This window comes from Eptesicus fuscus, chromosome 10 (assembly GCF_027574615.1).
Source record: "Eptesicus fuscus isolate TK198812 chromosome 10, DD_ASM_mEF_20220401, whole genome shotgun sequence".
Taxonomy (NCBI): Eukaryota; Metazoa; Chordata; class Mammalia; order Chiroptera; family Vespertilionidae; genus Eptesicus; species Eptesicus fuscus.
Genome location: NC_072482.1, coordinates 35,732,462 through 35,755,104, shown reverse-complemented (window position 1 = coordinate 35,755,104; position 22,643 = coordinate 35,732,462). Strand labels below are relative to the sequence as shown.

Sequence of the window (22,643 nt, the reverse complement as noted above, 5' to 3'; positions counted from 1 at the left end):
AATAAGTCCTTTTTTTATTGCAAATTTCTTAGAGGACTTAAAAATCCACATTGTGATACCAATCAACATACTGTATACACATTTTATGGTGCTTTGTTCCACTTTTAGAGAAAACCTTGCTGTTTTTTACATGCCAGGTTCTAACATGAAAGATTTTAACCAACCCTGTAAGCACAGAGGAGGAATTGCATAACTTTTGCTTTGTTTCCTCTAATATATGGGGCCCAATTTAGAAGTGCTTGAACTCTATTGGCTAGGCAAGAGTCAGGATATAAATTTAATTTCACATGCACATATGCATATATAGCAACAAAGCATTTTTCAAGTCATTTTATTAAATAATGAGTTTTTCTGTTTTGTTTTGTTTTAATGAAGTTAGAGGGAACCCAAGAGACTTAAGAGTTTCTGACCCTACCACATCATCCATGAAATTATCTTGGAGTGCGGCACCGGGAAAAGTGAAACAGTATCTGGTCACATACACCCCAGTGGCAGGAGGTGAAACTCAAGAGGTCACTGTGAGGGGAGACACAACCAACGCTGTTCTGAGAGGACTAAACGAAGGGACAAAATACACCTTATCCGTGACGGCCTTGTATGCCTCTGGGGCCGGCGATGCCCTTTTTGGAGAAGGAACAACGCTTGAAGGTAATTGCTGTCATAGCTTATAGAGACCCCCCAGCTTGTTTGCCATTGCATTTAGGAAGCTGAGAATGTTTCCAGTGAATTAAATTTAGAAATGCACAATCCTTTCTCTTAAAAGACGTTTGTATTGAAAAATAAGCAATCATAAAACTGCCTCTTATTCAGAGATGTAGAATATAAGCAGCTGAAAAATTTAACTTGATTAGGAAGAAGTGTGCTGGGGAGCTGGGTGCATAATAAGGCCCTAAAGATGTGTTGCAATGCCATGGGTTGGTTGAACGGAGAATAGGTGTGTGACACTCAGAGTGGGAAGGCAGCTTGGGAAACGTCGTGGGTGAAGAGCATTTGGATAGCCCACGGTCACACAGCTGCTTCTATCTCCCAGGAGCAGAGAGGAGCCCTTTTCTGACTCCCAGTCTCTTTTCATTCACCAGGTAGGAAAGCATGCATAACAGCTTGAGAAATTTGAAAATCCAAGTTTCTGTTAGTTTGTTTTCCAACTGACCTCTAAATTTCAGTTGTATATTAGAGGTTTAAAGTTAATGAAGTATTTAGTAAGAACAACACTGGAGCTGTTTCCCTAGTTCTCTAGAGTAAATTGTCAGAAAGCTTCATATCTTTTAGGACCTTTGAAATATAATGGAAACTTAGAATTAACTCGCCACAACTACAAAGCCAGTCATGTAAGAGAGAGAAAATATACATATAACTTAACCACATGAGAATGGAATATAATGTTAAAAAGAAATGTCAGTGGATGATTACAACGATGAGTCAGTACCATAGTTGGGGGCCTAAATGGAAAACCAGACATAGCTTTCTTTCTTGTTATTACTTTCTTTTAGATAACTTATTTAAAATGGTCATAGAAAGAAAACAAATCTGAAGTATCTTTTGTGATGTGAAATCACAGTGATGGTTGCAAAATATCCATTAAATTTGATGGATCCAGAAGTTTGGAGGGTTGTAGATGTTTTAATTAGCAGGGACAGGCTTACAGTAGGTTAGGTAAGCTTCAAGACTTAGTCAAGAATTAAAAACAAATAAACAAAACCAAAAATATTTGAATTAAAATTGTCTCTGGACTAGTGATCAAGAATTCAATTTCAATAGTCTATAAAATTTATTTTTAGAGGAAGATTTAAACAAAAGATAAAATACCTGTGTGTAAAATACTGATTACCAGAAGAGTCCTGGTTTGGCTACTTAGCCATGTAACCTTTAAATAATTCCTTAACCCCTCTGAGCCTCAGTTTACCCACCTGTAAAGAAGGAATGATCATTGTTACCCCTTTCTACCAGACCCGTGGAGATCAAATGGGAGAATGTAAGTGAAACTCTTTGGGAACTGTAAAATACTATATGTCTATAAATGTATCAATAAGAAATAATTAGTAATTAGAACTGATCACTAATACTTTCATAAGTATTTCGGAGACATTGATTGGCTACACTAAAGTTTTGAAAACAATAAGAGCTAGAAATAGAAATTGTCTTAATTACAGAGACATAATCCAAACAATAAAAGCATGTGATCTTTATAGTGGAGCAACATCCAGAATTTCTGAGAAGTATGTCCTTTTCTTTTGACCTTTTGAAGTTCTCTTTCTCCTGTGCTTTCCAGAGGTTTTCAACACAGATTGTTCATAGGATTTTTTTTAAGGATAAACTTTCAAGCTTTTATTTTTTACAAAACAGTTGTAGATTATTTGTATTTGGGAAAATTTCTCCCTTATAAAGAAAATCTTGGAAATAGTTTAATAGTTTTTTTACTTTTGCTTGTAACTTTTAATCTTCTGATATTCTTCTGCATGTTCTTACTTCAAAAATATATTAATATTTAACCCAAATCTTCTTGATTCTAAAAAATTATGGTATTTTTGTTAAGAATAATAATGTAAGTAAACTTTAGAAAAAACGAAATACAAATTTTGATTTAACAGCAAACACATTCTGTTGGGCTGTGATTTTTCTAGGTTAGGTGCATGGTTAAATTGCTTATAATTTTATAGCTTTGCACAAGTTGTGTAGAAAATCTACCAACTTGTATGCATGTATGAGTGTATGCTCCAGGACACAATTGATCAAAAATTATCTCTATGGGAGCTACATGGGTAGTAAAGTAAATTTTAAAAATTATCCCTTTTCATTTCCTAAGAAGGAGGCGAGCTAGATGATTTGTAAGTTTCCTTTAAAAATATAGTTAATTCATACCTAAATTGTCAAAAAAATAATTTTTTTTCCATTTTCACCAAACTTTACTATGTTGAAGGATTATATTAAATGCTGCCAGCCTGATTTTATTAACACATTTATCCCATTGCATTATGTGTGGTAAACTTGACAAATATGTGAAAGCATAGTTGTGACTAAATTAAAATAATAGAAGATTTTTGCCCCTGGTTATTCCATTTCGTTTTATTGTATTAACTCAGCCAAATCCACATACCATATACAGGAATAGGATATGATGGTAAATGCAGGGGACGGAAAGCCCAGAAACAAAGCCAGGCAAGTGCCTTTGAGGGCTGCTGCTTTTCTAATCTGTTTTTCTCTTGGGAGAGGAGGTGGTAAGAGCCTCCCAGGCAGGAATGTTTCTTGCATCCAGAGGCATGGATCAGCAGGCAAGAGCATTCTGTAGGTTGAAAATTTTATAGATTGCCTGAAGTGCATTCTATTTAATTCAGAAAGAATTAAAACAATATTTAGTGTGGTCTACAACCATCCCTAACTTGAAAATGTTCCCTAGTACTTTCTTGAAATGCAGCCAATGATCAGAAAATTCCCCTGTCCCTGGAAGAGAGATTTATTAGCATTGGCATTGGGGAAGTTCATGGCTGGCTCTAGTACTGCATGAAATAGAATCACAAAGGCAGAGTTTATTACTATTTCAGATCCCAACTTCAGAGGAATCTGAGCACAAACCGTTAGGTTTGATTTACATTATTCCCCTCCCCCTCCGGTTGTTGTTAAAGTAGATTTAATGTGCTTACTAAAATGCTGTTGTAGATGTAAGTGCACTTTAAGTTTGGTAGAACTTTTACTTGTCACTGTTAGTGGTTAGAGAGAGGAAAACCGGTTCTTATAAACCTCGAAATGAATAATTCAGAGCTTTACCACAAATGAATGAAAATTTCAGTTTGGGAATAATATGGTTCTTTTTATTTTTGAGTGTTGTTTTCTGGCTATGGAAAAGATGACTTTTCAGAATTTCCTTTGTTTCAGTTGCTATAGCAACCTGCCAGGGTCCTAGACATGAATGGCTTCCTGTACATCACACAAGCTAACTCAGCTGACATTTTGGTACAATGAGGTTTTTAACACATCAAGGAATTCCTCTGCATGGTGTTGAGTAACATGGGGCCTCTCAAAGATGGACTGAACAAGGCCTCTATGTTTCCCTAGATTTACTGCTGTCTCATAACTTGAAAAAATCATACATTCTGGGTATAACTACTCTGATGTTTCCAGGGAACTAGCACAATCACCAAACAGTAATTCGTATTTTCTTTTCTGCAAATTAATGCCTCATCAGAGAAGAATCTAAATCAAACTGGAGAGGTAACAATTGTGGAAGAAATGCCACAGGCTTTGAGGTTGAAGAGTGATTTAATCGTTAAGAGGTTTTTAAGAACTATGTATTGCTTATAGTAATCAAGTTCATTTATCAATAGTGAACTTTGTCCTTTTCAAAGGTGGCTCTAATTCATTGGTTGAAAATCAAGTGTGTTTCCATATAAACATTATCCAGAAGCAGGTCTTCTGTATCCTGCTATGGAAAGTTGGATGACTTTTGAGTTGAGCTCTAATGGAAAAGACAAATTGATTTAGAGGAGGGTTTACATTACATTTTCAATTTAACTTCTATTTTTGAAAGTGGTATGTGAAACTCAATGAAAGCTGGCTGGAACAATCTATAAGATGAAATGTAGTTTCATTTCATTATGATTAATTTTTCAGTTATCATCATTGGCTAATTTGTATTATAATTATATTTGAATTGGATGATGATTTGCTTTTCAGAAAGCAAATGGAAAAGGGCTGAGGATACATAGGAAAGTTACTTAAATGAGGCATTAGTTCTTTGGCCTTGTATATGGAAAAAAGTAGAAATCAGCCCCGGTGGATGTTCAGATCATGAGAAATGCACCTGTCTAAATTACTCCCCACAGAAGCAGCACGGAGATGTATGCAAGCAGGCGTGAGAAAAGTGCCCTTTGAACTTACATTAACACACTTTATAATCAAGGTGGAAATGCTGAGTACCAACATTCACAAATGATGAGTTTTGTAGTATATTTAAATTTATGATAGAAAAAGCATTGTTATTCCTTATTCCTATACTGGCACTATGCTGGGGAGAATAGGGTAGAGGGGGAAAACTATTGAGAAGAAATCAAAGGAATAAAGATGAAGGCATACCCTCAGTGTAGAAGATGACCTTTTTTGATACGATTGCCAGAGATTCTATCACTAGAGGTAAAAGTAATATACAAAGCACAAGCATGCAGTGCAGAACTATGAGCTTAAGTATTATTGAAAACAATATCACTTCCGTAAAAAGCCTGAACAAACAAAAACACATTTGTAGGTCTTGGGCAGAGGGAAAGGAGGAACGCGAAGAGGAAGGGAAGCTTTGCTAGCGCAGAAGTGGATCCAGGTTTGGGGAAAAGTAGTGGCAAAGTGGTAAACAGTCACCGGAGCTGGTGTCTGTTGACTGCCACCGTTGCTATGCCTTCCCCTTGGAGGAGCAGTGATCTTCCCTGGAGAGAGGCTGCAGACTGGTTTCATGACGTTTTCCCTTTCTTATTCCTCTCCCTTCCCAGGTACTCTAAAAAGTAACTATTGCCAAAACCCAACCTAATGAAACCAAGACAAATAATCTCTTTCTGTAGTCATTGATGTCTGATGTTTCTTAGACTGGGGACAAAACCTACAATTCAATATATTCAACCAAACCAAATGCTTTGCCGGGTAACACTTGGATTGAACCTCATTTACAGGAAAATGTGATCAACTCTTGAATAAGAAGCATACAGGGTAGGGAAAAAGTGGGTTTACAGGTGTTTGTATGGAAAATAATCCAATAAATAATAATATAAGAATAAACTTGTTTCATATACTCAACTGTAAACCTACTTTTGCCCCACCCTGTGTATTGAGAGCCATCTCCTTTTGAGACAGAATAAGGGGAGGAGAGAGTGGTGAGCTTCCCAGGCGTGTTTGTAATGGAAAGGATGTGATGAGAAGCTTCAATCAACTTAATTTTTGGAGGGTCAGGTTTAGCCTGTTCCACTAGGTAAAGGTGATGTGTTGTGCACAGCCATACACCTGCATACTGTATGAACCATCAAGCAGTGTGACACAGCATCACTGTGTCCTGCACAGCTTCACTGTGTCCAACAGTGATGCGCCATTTAGCTTTCACCACGCATCTTTATTTGGAAGGAGCCTCATTTCAGAGTTGAAAGCAAGTATGAGGGTTCCTTCCCACACTGATCAAGCACACCTTCCAAATAAATGTCTCTCTAGGCCTCAAAAGAGGGGTAGCAGAAAGAAGGGAAAGGAAAGAAATGAGAAAAGAATAAAGAGCTGTAGAGGAGCAATAATCACAGAGGAGACTTAGGAAACATCAGTGCTTAGGCATCTCTTTGGATATCCCAGTTTGTTGATTTGGGCATGGCCTAGTCTTCGGTTCTCTAGGTGATTCTACTAGGATGTATCTGATTAGGTCCAGTCCAGTTATTTTGCTCCTGAGGACCCCAGCGCCCCAGGAGGTGACACAGCCTGCTGGTGGTCTGCTCAGCTGATTGCATATCTAGTTTCAAGACCAGCTTTGCCACTGGGCAGCCTGCCAATGAAATCATAGGGTACAAACTAATTGCTTCATTTTTTTTGGAATCTAATATTTGGCCAAGCCAAGATTCCATTTTTAAAAACTTCAAGGGTTATAGGCCAGATGAAGTTTACTGTCATGAGTATATCATATTCTCAAAATTCTTGGGTGTCATGCAACAGCTGGAATACTCAACCCTCCTACTTTTTTTTTTTCCAGAAAAAGTTTATCAGTGTGTTTGACAAGAGTATAAACTTAATATTTAGCAGTATTCTGATCAAGCTGTTTGACATATAAGAAACCCATTGAAATGGTTTATCTTTTCAATCTTGGCTACTGGATTGAGCTGTCTTTCTTCTTCCCATATTTCTTTATCATTAAGATGGAATGCTGCAATGCCGGTGCCTGCAAATAATGCCTTTATGTGACATGCAAAAACTATAATTTTTTGAGGATTTTTTTTTCTGTAATTGAGAGCTTAGCACTTGAATTAGTGTTGATAGCCATCAATTAGAACTCAGGAATATCTCTTAGTTAATATTTTAGTTGTATCTTAAAAGGTGTTTTTACAGATTATTTTCAAGACATTGATAAACCTTGCAAATGTGTTTATTGCCATTTTACTAGCATTTTGTTTTAGCTTTACAGGTCTTGAGAGTGTTAAAATAGTCGATTAAAATCCATGGGAATACATGTCTAGTGATCTAGGCACCTTTTGTTTGTAGCCTACAAATGTCTTTGTGAATGTACTTTTGCTTCAGACACAATTCTCTTCTTATTTTCTCCCAGTGAAATCATTAGCTTGTGTTTGTGAAATTGATGTCTGTTGTCATGGAAAGAAACAATCTCACAAATTCAATGCTGTAGAAAGTAGGGAGAAAAATGGCCTTGGGAAGACTAGGAGCTAAAATTATTGTTTGCAAATTACTCCAGTGTTAATTTGGAAGATAATTCCCACATTCTAGCTAACTTTGTCTTATATATTTTTTGGAATGTCATTAATGCAGTTTTTAGCTCATTTAAATTCAAAGTCAGATCTAAGTACAATTATTTTATAACAGCTGTTCCTAACTGCAACTTAGGAAATTTAGGAGGAAAAATGGCTGTATATCAAACAAACATTCACTGCACATGGAAAACCAGTTGTGGGGATATCAATGATTAAAAAACAAAAACAACACCTACACCAACCAAACCAAACCAAAGAAAAAGTTTGCTTACATTTCTGTTAGTAGAGAAAAATATAAAGATGTATGGCCATTTAAGTAGCAAATAAAAGTAAAGAAGACCTTTAGATGAAATTAATCTCAAGTATTGAGGGAAAAAGTCAACATGTTCTTGAAAATAAGTATTCTTGGTTACAGTGAAATATGTAACTAATTTCCCTCTAGAGATGAAATGTCTTGTCAGCAGTTAAAGTTATTTATAATGGAGTTACAATTTTCCATTTGCACTTGGGGTCTGGTAGGATGCCCAGCTTCTGTTTTATTTATTTTCCCCCTCTAAAGTCTACCATATATGATAGGTATTTGTTCACCCAGATTTCTTTTTCATTTATTGTTTGTTATCTTTACTTTTTGTGCTGAAATTTAATTGTGTAAGCATGAGTATTTTTGTTATATTCATTTTTATTCTTTGATTCAAGTAAAATAATAGCCTTCAAAATTCTTGTAATAGCATTATATATCATTTGCTTGAATATACAATTACTGGTAAAATGTATGCTGTAGGAGCAGATAGTTTTATATTTATGTCATACTGTGGCATAAGCCCTAGTAAAGGTAGCCAATATAAAGTGACCTGTATGTTTAACTTACATTTAAATTATGGAAAGTGAGGGTTTTATTGGAAGACATCTGTGCCTCCTATTAAGTTGAGGTTTCCATATTTTTCCATTTGGGTTGTATTTTTTTTTTTTAATGAAAGAACCAAAATTTCATAACAGACATTTTCGATCAGCTAGAACAAGTGGTGTGTTTTATTTTGATGACTAATCACGTTTAGGTTTTTCCAGAAGAATTGGTGGTTTTTAGTTTCCTTAGGGGTAAGCTGAATTGAAAGTTTGCACTTCTGCTTTTTTAACTGCATGAACGAATAGAGTTTCCACCAAAAAAAATGATTGTCACAATTAAGATTTGTGAGTGATATAAAATTGTTGAAATGATTGCAAATCATACATTGAAACTGAGCTTATTTAAATTAGAGAGGAAAAGATGATGGTAAAGAAATAAAGATCTTTGTGAGCAATGTGCTATGTCATAAGATGGACTGATTGTGGTAATTCAGATGCATTATTTTCTTTGGAAAACTTTCTGTTAGGCATACTAGTATACTCCTTCATATTTAGATGTTACCCTTGTTCTATAGGACCTTACCATCTCACTGGATAGATCGGGGCCAGAGTGCTATGCAGGAATCAGATAAAATTCCAATATTCTATCCATCAGTTTGTTCCACTGACAGAACAGGACAGTCAACTCAGAAAGGAGAATGGGCAACTTTAGACAAATTAAGTTTGAGTCCAGCAAGTTAGGATATCTACCAGGACAAAGTAATACTGACATATCTTGTAGACATTAAGTAATGATTCCCCTTTAATTTCTATTCTAGAACGTGGTTCAGCTCGGGATTTAATTACTAAAGACATCACTGACACATCAATTGGGGCTTATTGGACCTCTGCTCCGGGAATGGTTCGAGGTTACAGGGTCTCCTGGAAATCACTTTATGATGATGTTGAGGCTGGAGAGAAAAATCTTCCTGAAGATGCAATTCATACGGTGATAGAAAACCTGCAGCCGGAGACCAAATACAAACTTTCAGTATTTGCCGTTTACAGCAGCGGAGAAGGAGAACCTTTGAATGGAGAAGCCACAACTGAATGTAGGTAACATCACAGATGTGTTTGGGTGTGTTAGTTACCCTCTCAAGTGACAGGAAGTTGAACTACTTGCTTTTTTCTTTTCTTTATATGATCATTGAGGACTGAAAAATTAGAACCTTGAAAGAATGTGGTTTGGCCCTAGCCGGTTTGGCTCAGTGGATAGTGCATTGGCCTGAGGACCAAAGAGTCCCGTGTTCGATTCCGGTCAAGGACACGTACTTTGGTTGCAGGCTCCTCCCCAGCCAGGGCCCTGGTCAGGGCAATGCAGGAAGAAATCAAAAGATGTGTTTCTCTTACATCGATGTTTCTGTCTTTCCCTCTCTCTTCCACTCTCTCTAAAAATCAATGGAAAAATATCCTTGGGTGAAGATAAAAACACACACACACACAAAAACCCAATGTGGTTTAAATTTAGGTTCTTTTAGTATCTAAAATTTATACTCCTCTGCCCTAGCCGGTTTGGCTCGGTGGATAGAGTGTCGGCCTGCCGACTGAAGGGTCTCAGGTTTGATTCCAGTCAAGGGAACATACCCGGGTTGTGGGCTTAATCCCCAGTGGGGGACGTGCAGGAGGCAGCCGATCAATGATTCTCTCTCATCATTGATGTTTCTATCGCTCTCTCCCTCTTCCTTCCTCTCTGAAATCAATAAAAATATATTAAAAATATAAAATTTATACCCCCCACCTTTGTGGAATGATCAACTAGATAAGAAACTCAAGTAGTAAAAAGATCAGGAACTATGGAAACAAAGAGAATTTGGGCATGTGAATAGCTATATTACCTTGGGCAAGTTACTTAATCTTCTTTGAGCCTCAATTTTCTAATCTGTAGAATTCATTTAACCCTCAGGACAATTTTAAGAATTGTCCTGAGGGTTAAATGAAACAAGAATGTTCAAAGCACCAAGCAGAGTGATTCGACACTTAGAGATGACTGATAAATAATAGTACCTACTGAGACTATGATTAATCTCAGATTCTTTAACTCTGGTTGGTGAGGTTAAATCAAAAGTCCACTCAGTTTTCTGGTGGCTCCCATTTGCCTTAATCTCATTAATATTCTTTCTTGTGAATAATTCTGAATGATATACCATCATTTATTATCAGCTGGCTGCTAAAATATGTGTTCATATTTTTAAATTCTTTTTCCTAAAAAGTTATTTGTTAATCATGGGCACATCTCAAAACTTATAGGGGAAAACTTTATTTCTTTTGTTTTGGGAAAATTTTAGGAAAAGAGGAAAGAATGGGGAATTCTTACATTTTCTTTTATTAGAAAGAAGTGGAGGGATTGGGTGATTTTTTTTGGGCAAAGAGCAATTTCAATTAAGTCCTATATCTTGATTTTAAGTTATTCTTAAATTAAAATCTTTTGGTCTGAGAGAATTCGTCTTTTCTTTTTAATCACTGGAAAAATTAGTTGGCTATGTCTAAGCTTACATTTGTGTCAAAATTAACAATATTTAAAATAACATCAAGCTCCTTTTAGGAAATTTAAGTAGTTGGAAAGGCATATTTCTCAGATATGAAAAATATGCTTGGTTTATATAGTAATAAATGAAATCTTGTGTTTGAATATGTTGGCTGATGTTGTTTAAGAATCTGGCAGAAATTCATCTCTATTTCTGACAGAAATTCATTTGTTGTAAAGAGAAGCCATGTTGTAAACTTAGGCCAGATATGACACATAAAGCTAAATTTATTTGTGGGAATAAAAATACAATTCATGTGGCTGAGAAATTATTCAAGTATATGTATTTAGAGGGAGAAAAGTGTGTTTTTTCATTTTTAAAAAAATACCTATCCTTCCCAAAGACTGAGTTTTCAGTTATTTATTTATGATTGAAAATCTCCACAAGGGACATGTTTTAGCCAAAAGCAAATATAGTAACAGAAATCCTAAATAATCTTTCATTTCTAAGAAGCTGGGCATCTAAGACATTTTCAGTTTTTCTTGGCTAATTGATTGATTTAAAGGTGGAGAAAGATAAAGCCCTCTTTTGAACTAGCAGCAGACTAAACAGGAATGAAACATACACTTTATAGAGTATATGCAAACTGCTTAACCATCTAAGCAAATATGAGAGAATCCGGGCACTTTTGTTTGCTCTACTACCATGTTGTTGTTTTACTTTGCCCACTTTGTGGAAAGCAAAACAATTTAGAAAGTATTTGAGAAATCAGAGTCAGATGTGGTATTTAGGTGGTGGGTGAATCCTAAAGTGTGGCTAGCTGGGCAGAGTCACTAGGTCATGCTCATAGAGTTCCTTATAAACTTCCGAGGGGACATTTTGAAAACATTTTCAGGATTGCTTTCAACTCAGAGACATGGTATGCAGGCTGTTGATAGAATGAAAACCGTGCGTTGTGGCTGTAAAGCCAGCAGATGAGAAACTTTTCACTGGTCCTCCAGTGCTGGTTTAGCAGAGAACAGTAGGTGTTGGAAAGCTTCTGAGAGTTACTGAAACAGGAATAGAACTAACAATGTATTACAGCATTACACAACACGTGGCACACCTATCAATGAAGTAAAAATTGATTTTTATTTATGGGAAGCCAACAAAGCTTTTTTAAATTTCTCCCTAAAATCCAAGTTTTCTGTTACAAGTAGGATGAGGTATGTTGTACTTTATTTAACTTCGATTCCTTTAGTGTCTCCTCTTCCTCTTACAAGGATTCTCATCAGATTAGGGCCCTACTGTCATGACCCCATTTAACCCTCATTACCTCCCTAAAGGTTCCATTGCCAACTACCACCACATTGGAGGTTATGGCTTTAACATAAAATTTTGGGGAGACACAATTATTCAGCCCATAATATGTGTCATAATTTTTTCTTCTTTGCATGCCTTGTAAGTTTTATTTGATGCTAGACATTGTGAATTTGTTGGATGCCAGATATTTTTATATTCTTATAAACATCTTTAATTTTTATTCTGGGATGTAGTTAAGTTACTTGGAATTGGTTTGATCTTTTAGAAACTTATTTTATCCTCTGTTAGAGATAGACAAAATAAACCTTTTTTTTACAGCTAATTGTGCCCCAGTATATCTCTGTAGTACTATACATGATATTCCAAGAATTTTGAGGTTTTGTACTCTGGTTAGGAAGAACGTTTCTGGCTATGTGGGATCTCTAGGAATTGCTACGTCTGCTCTTTTTGGGTGGTTCTTTCCTTCATTTTGGGTTCTTTCCTTCATTTCCTTCATTTCCTCATACATAAGCACTGATTAGTACTGGAGGGCCTTTTGCAGATTTTTGGAGTTTTTTCTCTGTAACACCATCTCCTCTATAGTATTCAGTTCTGCAAATCTAGGGGCCTCGGACTCCCCAAAGTTGCAAAACCATCTCCTGAATTAAGGGAGACCACCATGCTTCCCCTGGATCCTCCTTCCTGTCATGGAGCTGAAAACTCTTCCTAAGTAATGAGCCAGGGTGATCATAAAGTGAAGTCTCATTCATTTCTCATCTCTCAGGGATCACTGTCCTGGGCTATCTGCTGTCCAATGTCTGAAAAATATTTTTCTATATTGTATATTCTTAATTTTTTTAGGTTTTTAGTTGTTTCAGATGGTTCTTGTCCATTTGAACATGAAACTTTCTCTTAGAATCAAGAAAGATTCTTGCCCTAGCTGGTTTTGCTCAATGGATAGAGCATCAGCCTACAGACTGAAATGTTCAATTCCAGTCAAGGGCATATGCCTGGGTTGCAGGCTCGATCCTCAGTAGGGGGCATGCAGGAGGCAGACAATCAATGATTCTCTGGCATCACTGATGTTTGTATCACTCTCCCTCTCCCTTCCTCTTTGAAATCAATAAAAATATATTTAAAAATGAAAGATTCTTTGCATTGTTTCTTTAAGCTTTAGTTTCTTCCTATAGAAAATGCTTATGGCTTTTGAATTGCTAAAATATTATTAAACTGAATGAAATAATCCTGCTTATAAACTCTGATTATGTATAAGAAAAAGGATATGTTGGCTATTTATGGGCATTGATAGAATTATTAGTAATTGTGAAATATTAATAAAGATAATTTAATAATAAATTACTATATAGTAATCAAACACTTTTTAACATACAGTGCTTCCTAAAGCACTCCGTATTATCTTTAGAGCTCTTGAGATATTTTTATATGATATTTTAAGTTTCATTTTCCTTTGTGTTCATAGTCTTACATACTCATGGCAATCACAAAGAACAGTGTTAATTGTAGTCACTCTGGCTAGTCATTTGTGGACTTCTGACTCCGCATTCATGATTTTTACTATTCCCCACAGCATGTTTGCTACAGTAATTTTTTAAAGATGGAAATATAATAACAAGTTTAAGAGCTCATCTCTGGAAATGGGTCTTTAGAATGCAAATAGGAAATTCCTGCTATATGAACCTCTATTTTTTATTTATTAGCCAGTTGAAGAAAAAGAACATCTTACTGTGATCTCACTGAGATTAGGCTCACACGCCATTGTGAATTTATGAGAGACCATGATGCTCAGCAAGAGAACAGTGTACATATTGAAGAAACCATAGATAGTGTATTTTCACATAAATGGGGAGGTGGACATATATATTTTCTTTCACCATGGTACACATTGTAATCTTCTTCTTCTTTTTTTTAAATCTCACAGTATCCCAAGATTCGAGAACCTTGAAAGTGGATGAAGAAACAGAAAACACAATGAGAGTTACCTGGAAACCAGCACCAGGGAAAGTTGTCAACTACCGTGTGGTATACCGCCCCCGCGGGGGAGGAAGACAGATGGTTGCCAAAGTGTCACCCACGGTCACGTCAACAGTGCTAAAGCGGCTTAAACCCCAAACCACGTATAACATCACAGTCCTCCCAATTTACAAGACGGGAGAAGGAAAGCTTAGGCAAGGGTTGGGAACAACAGGTACAAAGCAATAACTTTTTTGGAAAGTGTGTCATATTTTAAGGAAGACTTTAAACATCTACTTTATTTGTGTCTAAATTAATTCTGTAATAAATTAAATTAGAATAATTTGATAGGATGCCTAATAGCCTATTATTTTTACCAATCAAGTTCCCAGTAAAGTGATTTTACATATTAATGCTCCAATGCTAATCTAATATTCTGAATTGTCAGAGTTTACACTTCTGCTTGAGGAGCACTCTGTGAATCAGCATTTTTACTGTGTATTGTATATTGTGATATCAGCCTTAATTTTTCTATAAATACACATTTTGAAGTGTTACGTTTGTGATGATTCTCATGTATGCCACTTTGATTTATTATTGTAGGGGCTAATTAAAACCCCCAAAGCCTAGTCTTATGAATAATATTTTAAAATCTTATTTTTACAGTTTCTCGATTTAAGTCACCCAGGAACCTCAAAACATCTGACTCAACCATGTCCAGCTTCCGAGTGACTTGGGAGCCTGCTCCCGGGGAAGTGAAGGGTTACAAAGTCACGTTCCACCCGACAGGGGAGGAAAGGACACTGGGAGAGCTAGTGGTTGGACCTTATGACAACACAGTTGTTTTGGAGGAACTTAGGTAGGAATGAACTATATTTGGTTTGTGTTAGAAGACTGAATAACTTATGTAAATTAGCAGGCCTGGCACGGCAGAGTTTGCCTGCAACTGAAGTTGCTTTCTCACTCTTGGTGCTGGTGAAGTTGAGGTAGGATTCAGAGACTAGCAACAGAATTTAGGCCTGAGCAGGTTTTATTTTGGTAATGTTTTAATGATTTTTGTATTAAGTGATCAGGGATGGCATTTTTTCAATAACCCCGTGTTTTAAAAAAATTAGCATTCCTATTACACAATTTTACTAAAAGCAGCTCTTCCCCAGGAAGGCCTGTGGCGATGTGTGGGTTCCTGCGCCTTCTGGAAAGGCCCAGGTGACTCACATGGGGCTTCTGAGTGTGACTCCTCTCCTGGGGTGGGCCGTGGAGAGAGAAGGTGCCAGCTGGCAAGATCAGGGAAGGGTGAGCTGATTAAAAGTCTCGCTCCAGGCTGGGCAGTGGAAAACAAGGAAGTTTGAGTTTGAACAGCACCCTACATTCATTAAAGTGGGAAGAATGGGCCACTGTGCAGTGCCTTTTTAAAAGTTTGTTTGTTTCAGCCCTTCATTCAATGATATTGAAGTCCATATAAAAGCTTGCTATTTACTTGATAAAGAATAGGGAGAATGAAGTTTACTGAGCCTACTATGTGCCAGGCATTGCGCTGGGTGCTTTATGTTACCTTGCAAGGTGCAACATGTAAGTTATTTTCTTTAAGCTCATTGCTTAGAAGCAGTAAGGGTGCAGCTCCTTCCTTGACATGCTCAGTGGCATGTGGAGATTCTACACCTGGTAGAAAGGCAAGATGGAAGCTGGTGCTGTGAAGCCCTACTCGTCCCTAAGCTAGCTTCCCTTGATACCTCACACTATCAGCTCAAACTAGAATGTGATGCAAATTATTTTTCTTCTCTTGGAAAGTTATGCATTATAACTTACTTTGAGTAGTGAAAGTTTGTAAATGAAGATTGATGTCTCTAACAAAGCAAAAAATGCTACCACTTGGGGCAATTATACATACAGACCATATGTTTTCACATTTCAGGGCAGGTACCACCTACAAGGTAAATGTTTTTGGAATGTTCGATGGAGGAGAAAGTTCACCACTTGTTGGACAAGAAATGACAACCCTTTCTGACACAACTGTAATTCCGTATTTATCCTCTGGTAAGAAATTGAGTGACATTTCCCTAAGAAACCTCAATATTATCAAACTATTTCAAATATTCATCATTAGGTTAATCATACAATGAAAAGTGACTATAAAAATGTTACACTAAAATTTATCTAAATAATTTGCATACTTAAAAATTTCCTAAAAAATCCAATTAAGCATACTTTTTATAGTTTTAAGGCTTTTCTTGTCAGCATTGCATTCATTACCTAGGACTATTTTATTTAAAGATGAGTTTTACGATAGATAATATACATTTTCTCTCTTTTTAATGACTAAAAGGCAATTTGATATTGTTAAAGTAATGGCAGAAATGATTCATTTGGGCTGAGCCAGCAAAGTCGGGTTACATAAATAGGTGGGAACCACTACTTGGGAAGCAAAATGGTAACATAAACCCTTTAGACATTTTTGCGCTTGCCACGATTACAGCTTTCGGGTACATGAAGCTAGTTTTGAACATTCTTAGAGGTGCAAGTGGTGGGTAGAATTTACTTCTAAATATTTCCCATCATTTGCTAAAAAAAGAGTAGATCTGGGCCGTCCAGGAGCAGGCTTGCAAAGGCTTAGGTGCTTAGAATGGCATTTGGGAATCCGAAATCCTGCTTAGTGTATAATACACGATGACAACTTTGCAGTGTGATGAGCATTGTGTAATTTCCCCCCATGACTTCTTTTTGTAATAGAAAGATCACAGGCGAACATAGCGAGAGGTGGGAAAGTTCACAGCTGGTAATGGAAGCTCCTGGAAAAGAGAGCATTTGAAAATATGGATGTGGACTAAATAAAACGTCAGATCTTGCTGTTTTGCTTTAATGTTCTATTGTTTCTCCTATGATGATATTAACTGACTTGTATTTTTATTTTGTAGCTTGTGCACTGAGGATATTGGGATTATTCTCTCTTTCCAAAGCACCCTAGCTTTGTATCAGTGTTTGTGCTTATTGTCTCTACTGCTCTCAATTTGTATATTTGTTTGCCTACTTTTTCTAAATTGTCTTTCTTCTCTCTTGATTTTTTAAATGTGCAGACTTTACTATCTGTATTTACCTGGTTGTTAGATATAGCAGATAACTGAGCAGTTAATAACTATATCATGTAATAGCTACCAGGTTTTAAAACAATGATCTTTACTTTAAAAAGGTCTAATTTTGAGTTATGTTCCTATTCCTTCATAATAATACATGTAGTAGTTATATGGAAACTTAACTAGTTTAATAGACTTTTTGGCTCATTAAAACCTTCTCTAGCTTACACATTTTATCAGTTCATCTCATACTTGTCTGCTAATGAACACTGAATATTATAGAAAAATCCAATCTAATCTTTAGATCACATTACATTTTTATTAAAATTTTAACACCTTACAGTTAGATGACTGTACATTCACATTTATTTCAGCTCTTGAATTTGTGAGCTCATTCAAATTTATAATGATAGTTTAATTTGTCTCCAGGGTCTACAACTGTGGCCAGGAATTATAGTCACAGATGAAGGAAACATTTGCCACTGAAATAATCATAGGAGGAATTGATGACTCTCACGACTGTTTTTGAGGTTAATAAATCACATGAACATATTTTCAGAGTCTCAAATTCCAAAGCTACAAAACTGAAACAGTTAGGCAACACTGAGCAACTGGGGGGTGGCAGAGGCATGGCTAGGAAGTAACCCGCTGAGAATGTGCCCCTTACTCTGTCCTGTCTCACCGTTGCCATGTCAGGGATGGAGTGTCTCACCAGAGCTGAAGCAGACCTGATATTGCTGGTGGACGGATCGTGGAGCATCGGCCGGGCAAACTTTAGAACCGTGAGGAGTTTCATTTCTCGTATTGTGGAGGTCTTTGAGATTGGCCCCAAAAGAGTACAAATTGGTAGGTCTGATGATATTGAAGGCATTTAGACACTTTCATTATCTCTTTTATATATGCTAATACCAATGGTGTTATTTTAGGTCTTGCTCAGTACAGTGGGGACCCCAGAACAGAATGGCAGTTAAATACTCACAAAGACAAGAAGAGTTTGATGCAAGCGGTGGCAAACTTACCGTACAAAGGAGGCAATACGCTCACAGGTGAGTCAGGGTGGTTCTGTTTTAGCTCTTGTTTTTGGTCAACGCTTGTGGCTAAATAATAACGTGATTGATTTTCTTTTAAAAATTCCACTAGGCATGGCTTTGAATTTCATTCGCCAACAGAGCTTCAGAACCCAAGCTGGAATGAGGCCTAGAGCTAGAAAAATTGGTATTCTTATCACCGATGGAAAGTCCCAAGATGATGTTGAGGCACCTGCAAAGAAGCTCAGGGATGAAGGCGTAGAGCTGTTTGCTGTTGGTAAGCACTGGAAAGGATAGCAATGCTCTAGGCGTTACAAAAGCTGAGGATATTTTTGTAGTTAAAAATATTTTCTGAAGTGTGAAAAAAAACAAACACCTTTTCCCTATCACATAAGTTATCAAAATGGCGTGCCAGGGAGTTGATTCATGCTCTCCTTGTAATGGGACAACGATTACATGTCTTCTTGGAAGAAAGGAATGGCTCAAGAGGACAGATGTACTCTTAATAGGATTTCAGAAAAGTCCTGTTTGGTTTTCCATGGTACCATGTTTATTTTTGATATCCATTGCTTTACTTTTCAGAAAAAAAATTTGAAGAGACACTTTTGGGTGAAAAATTGATGCTAGAAGCATTGAGAAGTAATTAATTCATAATAGCCTTCAGTTTATATTATTTTTTTATATGTTTCTATTTTGTAAGTATAGGTAGGTAATCCTTTTATTGTTGAGGAAAATGATACATATGTTCTAGTTAACCTTGACTGTGTAAGGGTAGCTTGTAAAATTTTTATTTCATTCCATGAATTTTTTCTTTTAATTAGTACATATCCATTTCATTTTGAGGTATCAAAAATGCGGATGAGCTTGAGTTGAGGATGATCGGATCGGATCCCGATGAGATCCACGTATACAATGTGGCAGATTTTGAGTCACTCTCCAGGATTGTGGATGACCTCACCACTAACTTGTGCAACAGTGTAAAGGGCCCAGGTAAGGATAGCCCAGGGTTTCCATCCTCAGCACTGTAATATTTTGGGCCAGATAATTCCTGTTTTGGATGGGGGGGGAGGGGACTCCTTTGTGCATTGTGAGATATTTAGTAGCATTCCTGTGCCCTGCTCATCGGAAGCCAGTAGCATCCCCTGATTTGTGACAACTAAAAATCTCTTTAAATGTCTGCTGAGGAGAATGCTACCCCTGACTGAGAATCACTGGTTTAGTCCCTGATTTGTTTCAGATGCCATCAAATTTGAAATGACTTCTAGCTTATTTGAGGATACTTTTAATTATATGTTCCTGCGCGCGCGCGTGCGCGCGCGTGCACACACACACACACACACACACACACACACACACACAGAGAGAGAGAGAGAGAGAGAGAGAGAGAGAGAGAAATGGAGATTGGGGAAGAGAGATGCTTTCTTTTCTAAAGAATCTTTGCTCTATAATTATTAAGTTTCTATTAAATGGTTATTCCCAGACATTTGTTTTCTAAAATTTGGTAACATTTTTTTTCCATTAAGAATGAAAGAGGGGTCTTATATATGATTTGCTTTGTCTCAACTATAGATGATCAGATGATACTTTGTCACTTGTAACCCTTAAATATACAGAGACATTACAATTTTAGAGTTTACACTTTTAGAAATGATAGAATCTGTCTTTACATGTGAAGAAACTGAAGTTAAATTACTCAGGGTCAAATGGTTAGATATGTCTATAGAGGTCTTTGAAGAAAAGTAGGTTTTGATAAGGAATTAAGATTTAGAAATAAAATTATGGAACTGAATTTGTACTGACAAAGGATAGTGTAAAATGATTATTTTTTATAGATCACAGGACAAAACACAATGAGCACCAAAATGGAAGGTTTTTGGAAAATTAATGACATTCTTTTAAGTCCTTGTAATGCAATGCAGATTATGGTAAAGATGGACTTTTATTAATTTGTTCTGGTTTTGGAAAAGTTGGAATGAATTTTACAAACAATGTGGTAAAATTTTTCACATGCCTTGGGCACTAGGGATACATTTATTTGACTGTTCCTTCTTGAGTTTCTCACTCCAAACTTTTGCAGATTTTCTTTTTGGATTTTGTACAACAGACTGACCTTTTCCCTGGAGAAATGGACCAGCCAGGAAGCCAGAATTTGTAGGCTTCTGGCTCTGGATTAGCTGAGAGAGTTGTAGTTTTATTTAGTTGGAGAGAACTTTGAATAGGGATGAAAACATCTTTTATCTATTTTCCTTTATTTTATTTTTTGTCAACTATGTAATAGTTGCATTCATTCTAGTTTCCCAGACAGTAAAATTGCTTGATAATTTTGTAGGCTTGATTATGACCCAAGTACAATAAAGGTTAGGATACTAAGAATGGAAATGCTTTCTACAGCTTTGGCTTACAAAGAAAGTAGAAAGAATTTATATGAAAATGATTTGCCATGCTCATGGAGTCACTGAATTAATTCTCTTTAAATTTTTATTTGTATATCTTTCTAGTGGTCTGATGGAGCTTAATATTTCTATATTTATCAATATTTATTCCAGATATTGTTCTGTGTTAGTCATTTCTCCTATATCTACCCACAGAGAGCACAATCACAGACAGTATGATTTTACCAAATTAAAAAAAAGTTGGTTATTATTTCTCTCTCTTTTGAGTATGAAAGTGGTTAATTTCTCTTACCACTGAACTAGGTCCTGTAGGGGAATAAACATGAATAAGAAATCAATTCAGAGCGCAACCTATAGTTAAAGAGATAAGACATGAATACTAATAATCAAAATGATAATGAGGGCAGTGAACTTGGGTGGTGCCAATAGTGATAATGACAATGTACTTGTCAGGTCCCATATCCTTATTTATTGATTATAAATTAAGATTTGTATTGATTATAAATTATTAAGTTTACTAGATTATAAATTGATTACAAGGCTAGAGAGAAGAGAAAGTATCCAAAGGATGAGTCAGAGGTTTTGAGAATAGGTGACTGGGAAACTGGTGATTCCATAAGGAAGAATAGGATCAAGTTTCAATGAGAGAAATGAGCTCAAGAACCCTCTGGTCACCCAATCAGAGATGTCTTATGGGTAATGGGCCTCTATCATGATTTACTGTAGCCACTTAGTATGTGAAAGGATGTGTGAACAAGCTTAATTTGGAAACTAATAATGTTTCAATCTAATTTCAAATGTTATCACTTTGATGTTATAATAATGAAAAAAGTATATGTACTTTATTTCCACTTGTAGGTGACTTGGAAGCGCCTTCTAACCTAGTTATTTCAGAGCGAACTCATCGTTCTTTTAAAGTGAGCTGGACTCCTCCTTCTGACAGTGTGGATAGATATAAGGTGGAATACTACCCAGTTTCTGGAGGGAAACGTCAAGAAGTGAGTAATCAATACCTATAGTCCACTTCTCCCTGATGTTCAGAATGGGTCCTCTTCATTAGGGCCCTGAGAAAAATGTTGGATGAGGAGCAAGAATGTAGAGCAGTGCAGGACTGAGTCAGCAATGGTGCTTTCTATTTTTTTGTTAGCAAACACTTCCATTTAAGTTTAATTAAAGTGAAAGAGCTTTGCTTAAATTCTTAAGGTCTCTAAGAATTGAAGGATATCAATATGATTTTAAATTAAATTTAATTAGAGGTGCTTCATTGGTTCATGAATTTATACTAGAATAATAGAGTTGGAAGAGAACATTAAAGATGATCTAGTTTTACACACTCATTTTACAAATAAGGAAACAACAGCTGGGAGAATAAATTATATGAATTGTCCAAGATTGTAATCTGGTAATTGACAAAAAACAAAAGACAATGGTCTTACTGAAATAATTTCTAAGCTCATTGCAATTAACTACTTTATAGTAGATAAGGAGAAAGTGATTATAATATGTTGTTATTGTTTAAAATTTTCCTCTATAGTTTTATGTGAGCCGACTGGAAAGTAGCACAGTACTGAAAGATCTGAAGCCTGAAACTGAGTATGTTGTGAATGTGTATTCGGTAGTAGAAGATGAATATAGTGAGCCTCTGAAGGGCACAGAAAAAACCTGTAAGTCAGATTAAAAATAAAAATTTGTTCTTTTGTTTTTGAAGATAAAGAGATGACAGCCCATGTGGGATTTTCTCAGTCTTCTGAATCATTCCTTTATTCAATATCCATTCAACAAATATTTACTGAGTGCATTCTTTGTGTAGGTGTTCAATAAATACTCACCGGTTTCTGCTCTTACTGGATGCTCCTGCCATTATGGGACCCACTGGTGGAATGAGTAGTTCATAGCTGTGATAACTTAGAGTGCAACGTACCTTTCATAGCGTTATTCACTTCTTAAGGAAAGATACCATGTGGGGAATGGGACTAAGATTAAGAAGAGGAGCTGTACAGAGATGATCTATTTGCCTTCTGTTGAAGGCCAGATCTTCCTGCTGGCAATATCTTCCCATTGTTTTTCTGTCCTTTGCCCTTGGGCCTTTCTTTACTAGAGAAGTTCTAATGGGTTTAACTTTGAG

General features: G+C 36.3%; 1 protein-coding gene across 2 annotated transcripts in view; it reads left to right on the top strand.

Annotated features, from left to right (window-relative positions):
• Positions 1–22,643, top strand: part of COL12A1 (collagen type XII alpha 1 chain) — a 110,319-nt gene that overhangs the window by 25,130 nt on the left and 62,546 nt on the right. For both annotated transcript variants that reach the window (XM_008139503.3, XM_028156727.2), the window contains exons 13-23: positions 376–648; positions 9,092–9,364; positions 13,998–14,264; positions 14,696–14,888; positions 15,942–16,063; positions 17,794–17,943; positions 18,024–18,143; positions 18,238–18,402; positions 18,969–19,115; positions 21,377–21,516; positions 22,053–22,182. In XM_008139503.3, coding sequence (XP_008137725.2) covers positions 376–648; positions 9,092–9,364; positions 13,998–14,264; positions 14,696–14,888; positions 15,942–16,063; positions 17,794–17,943; positions 18,024–18,143; positions 18,238–18,402; positions 18,969–19,115; positions 21,377–21,516; positions 22,053–22,182 — 1,980 coding nt within the window. The remainder of the gene's footprint in view (positions 1–375; positions 649–9,091; positions 9,365–13,997; positions 14,265–14,695; positions 14,889–15,941; positions 16,064–17,793; positions 17,944–18,023; positions 18,144–18,237; positions 18,403–18,968; positions 19,116–21,376; positions 21,517–22,052; positions 22,183–22,643) is intronic.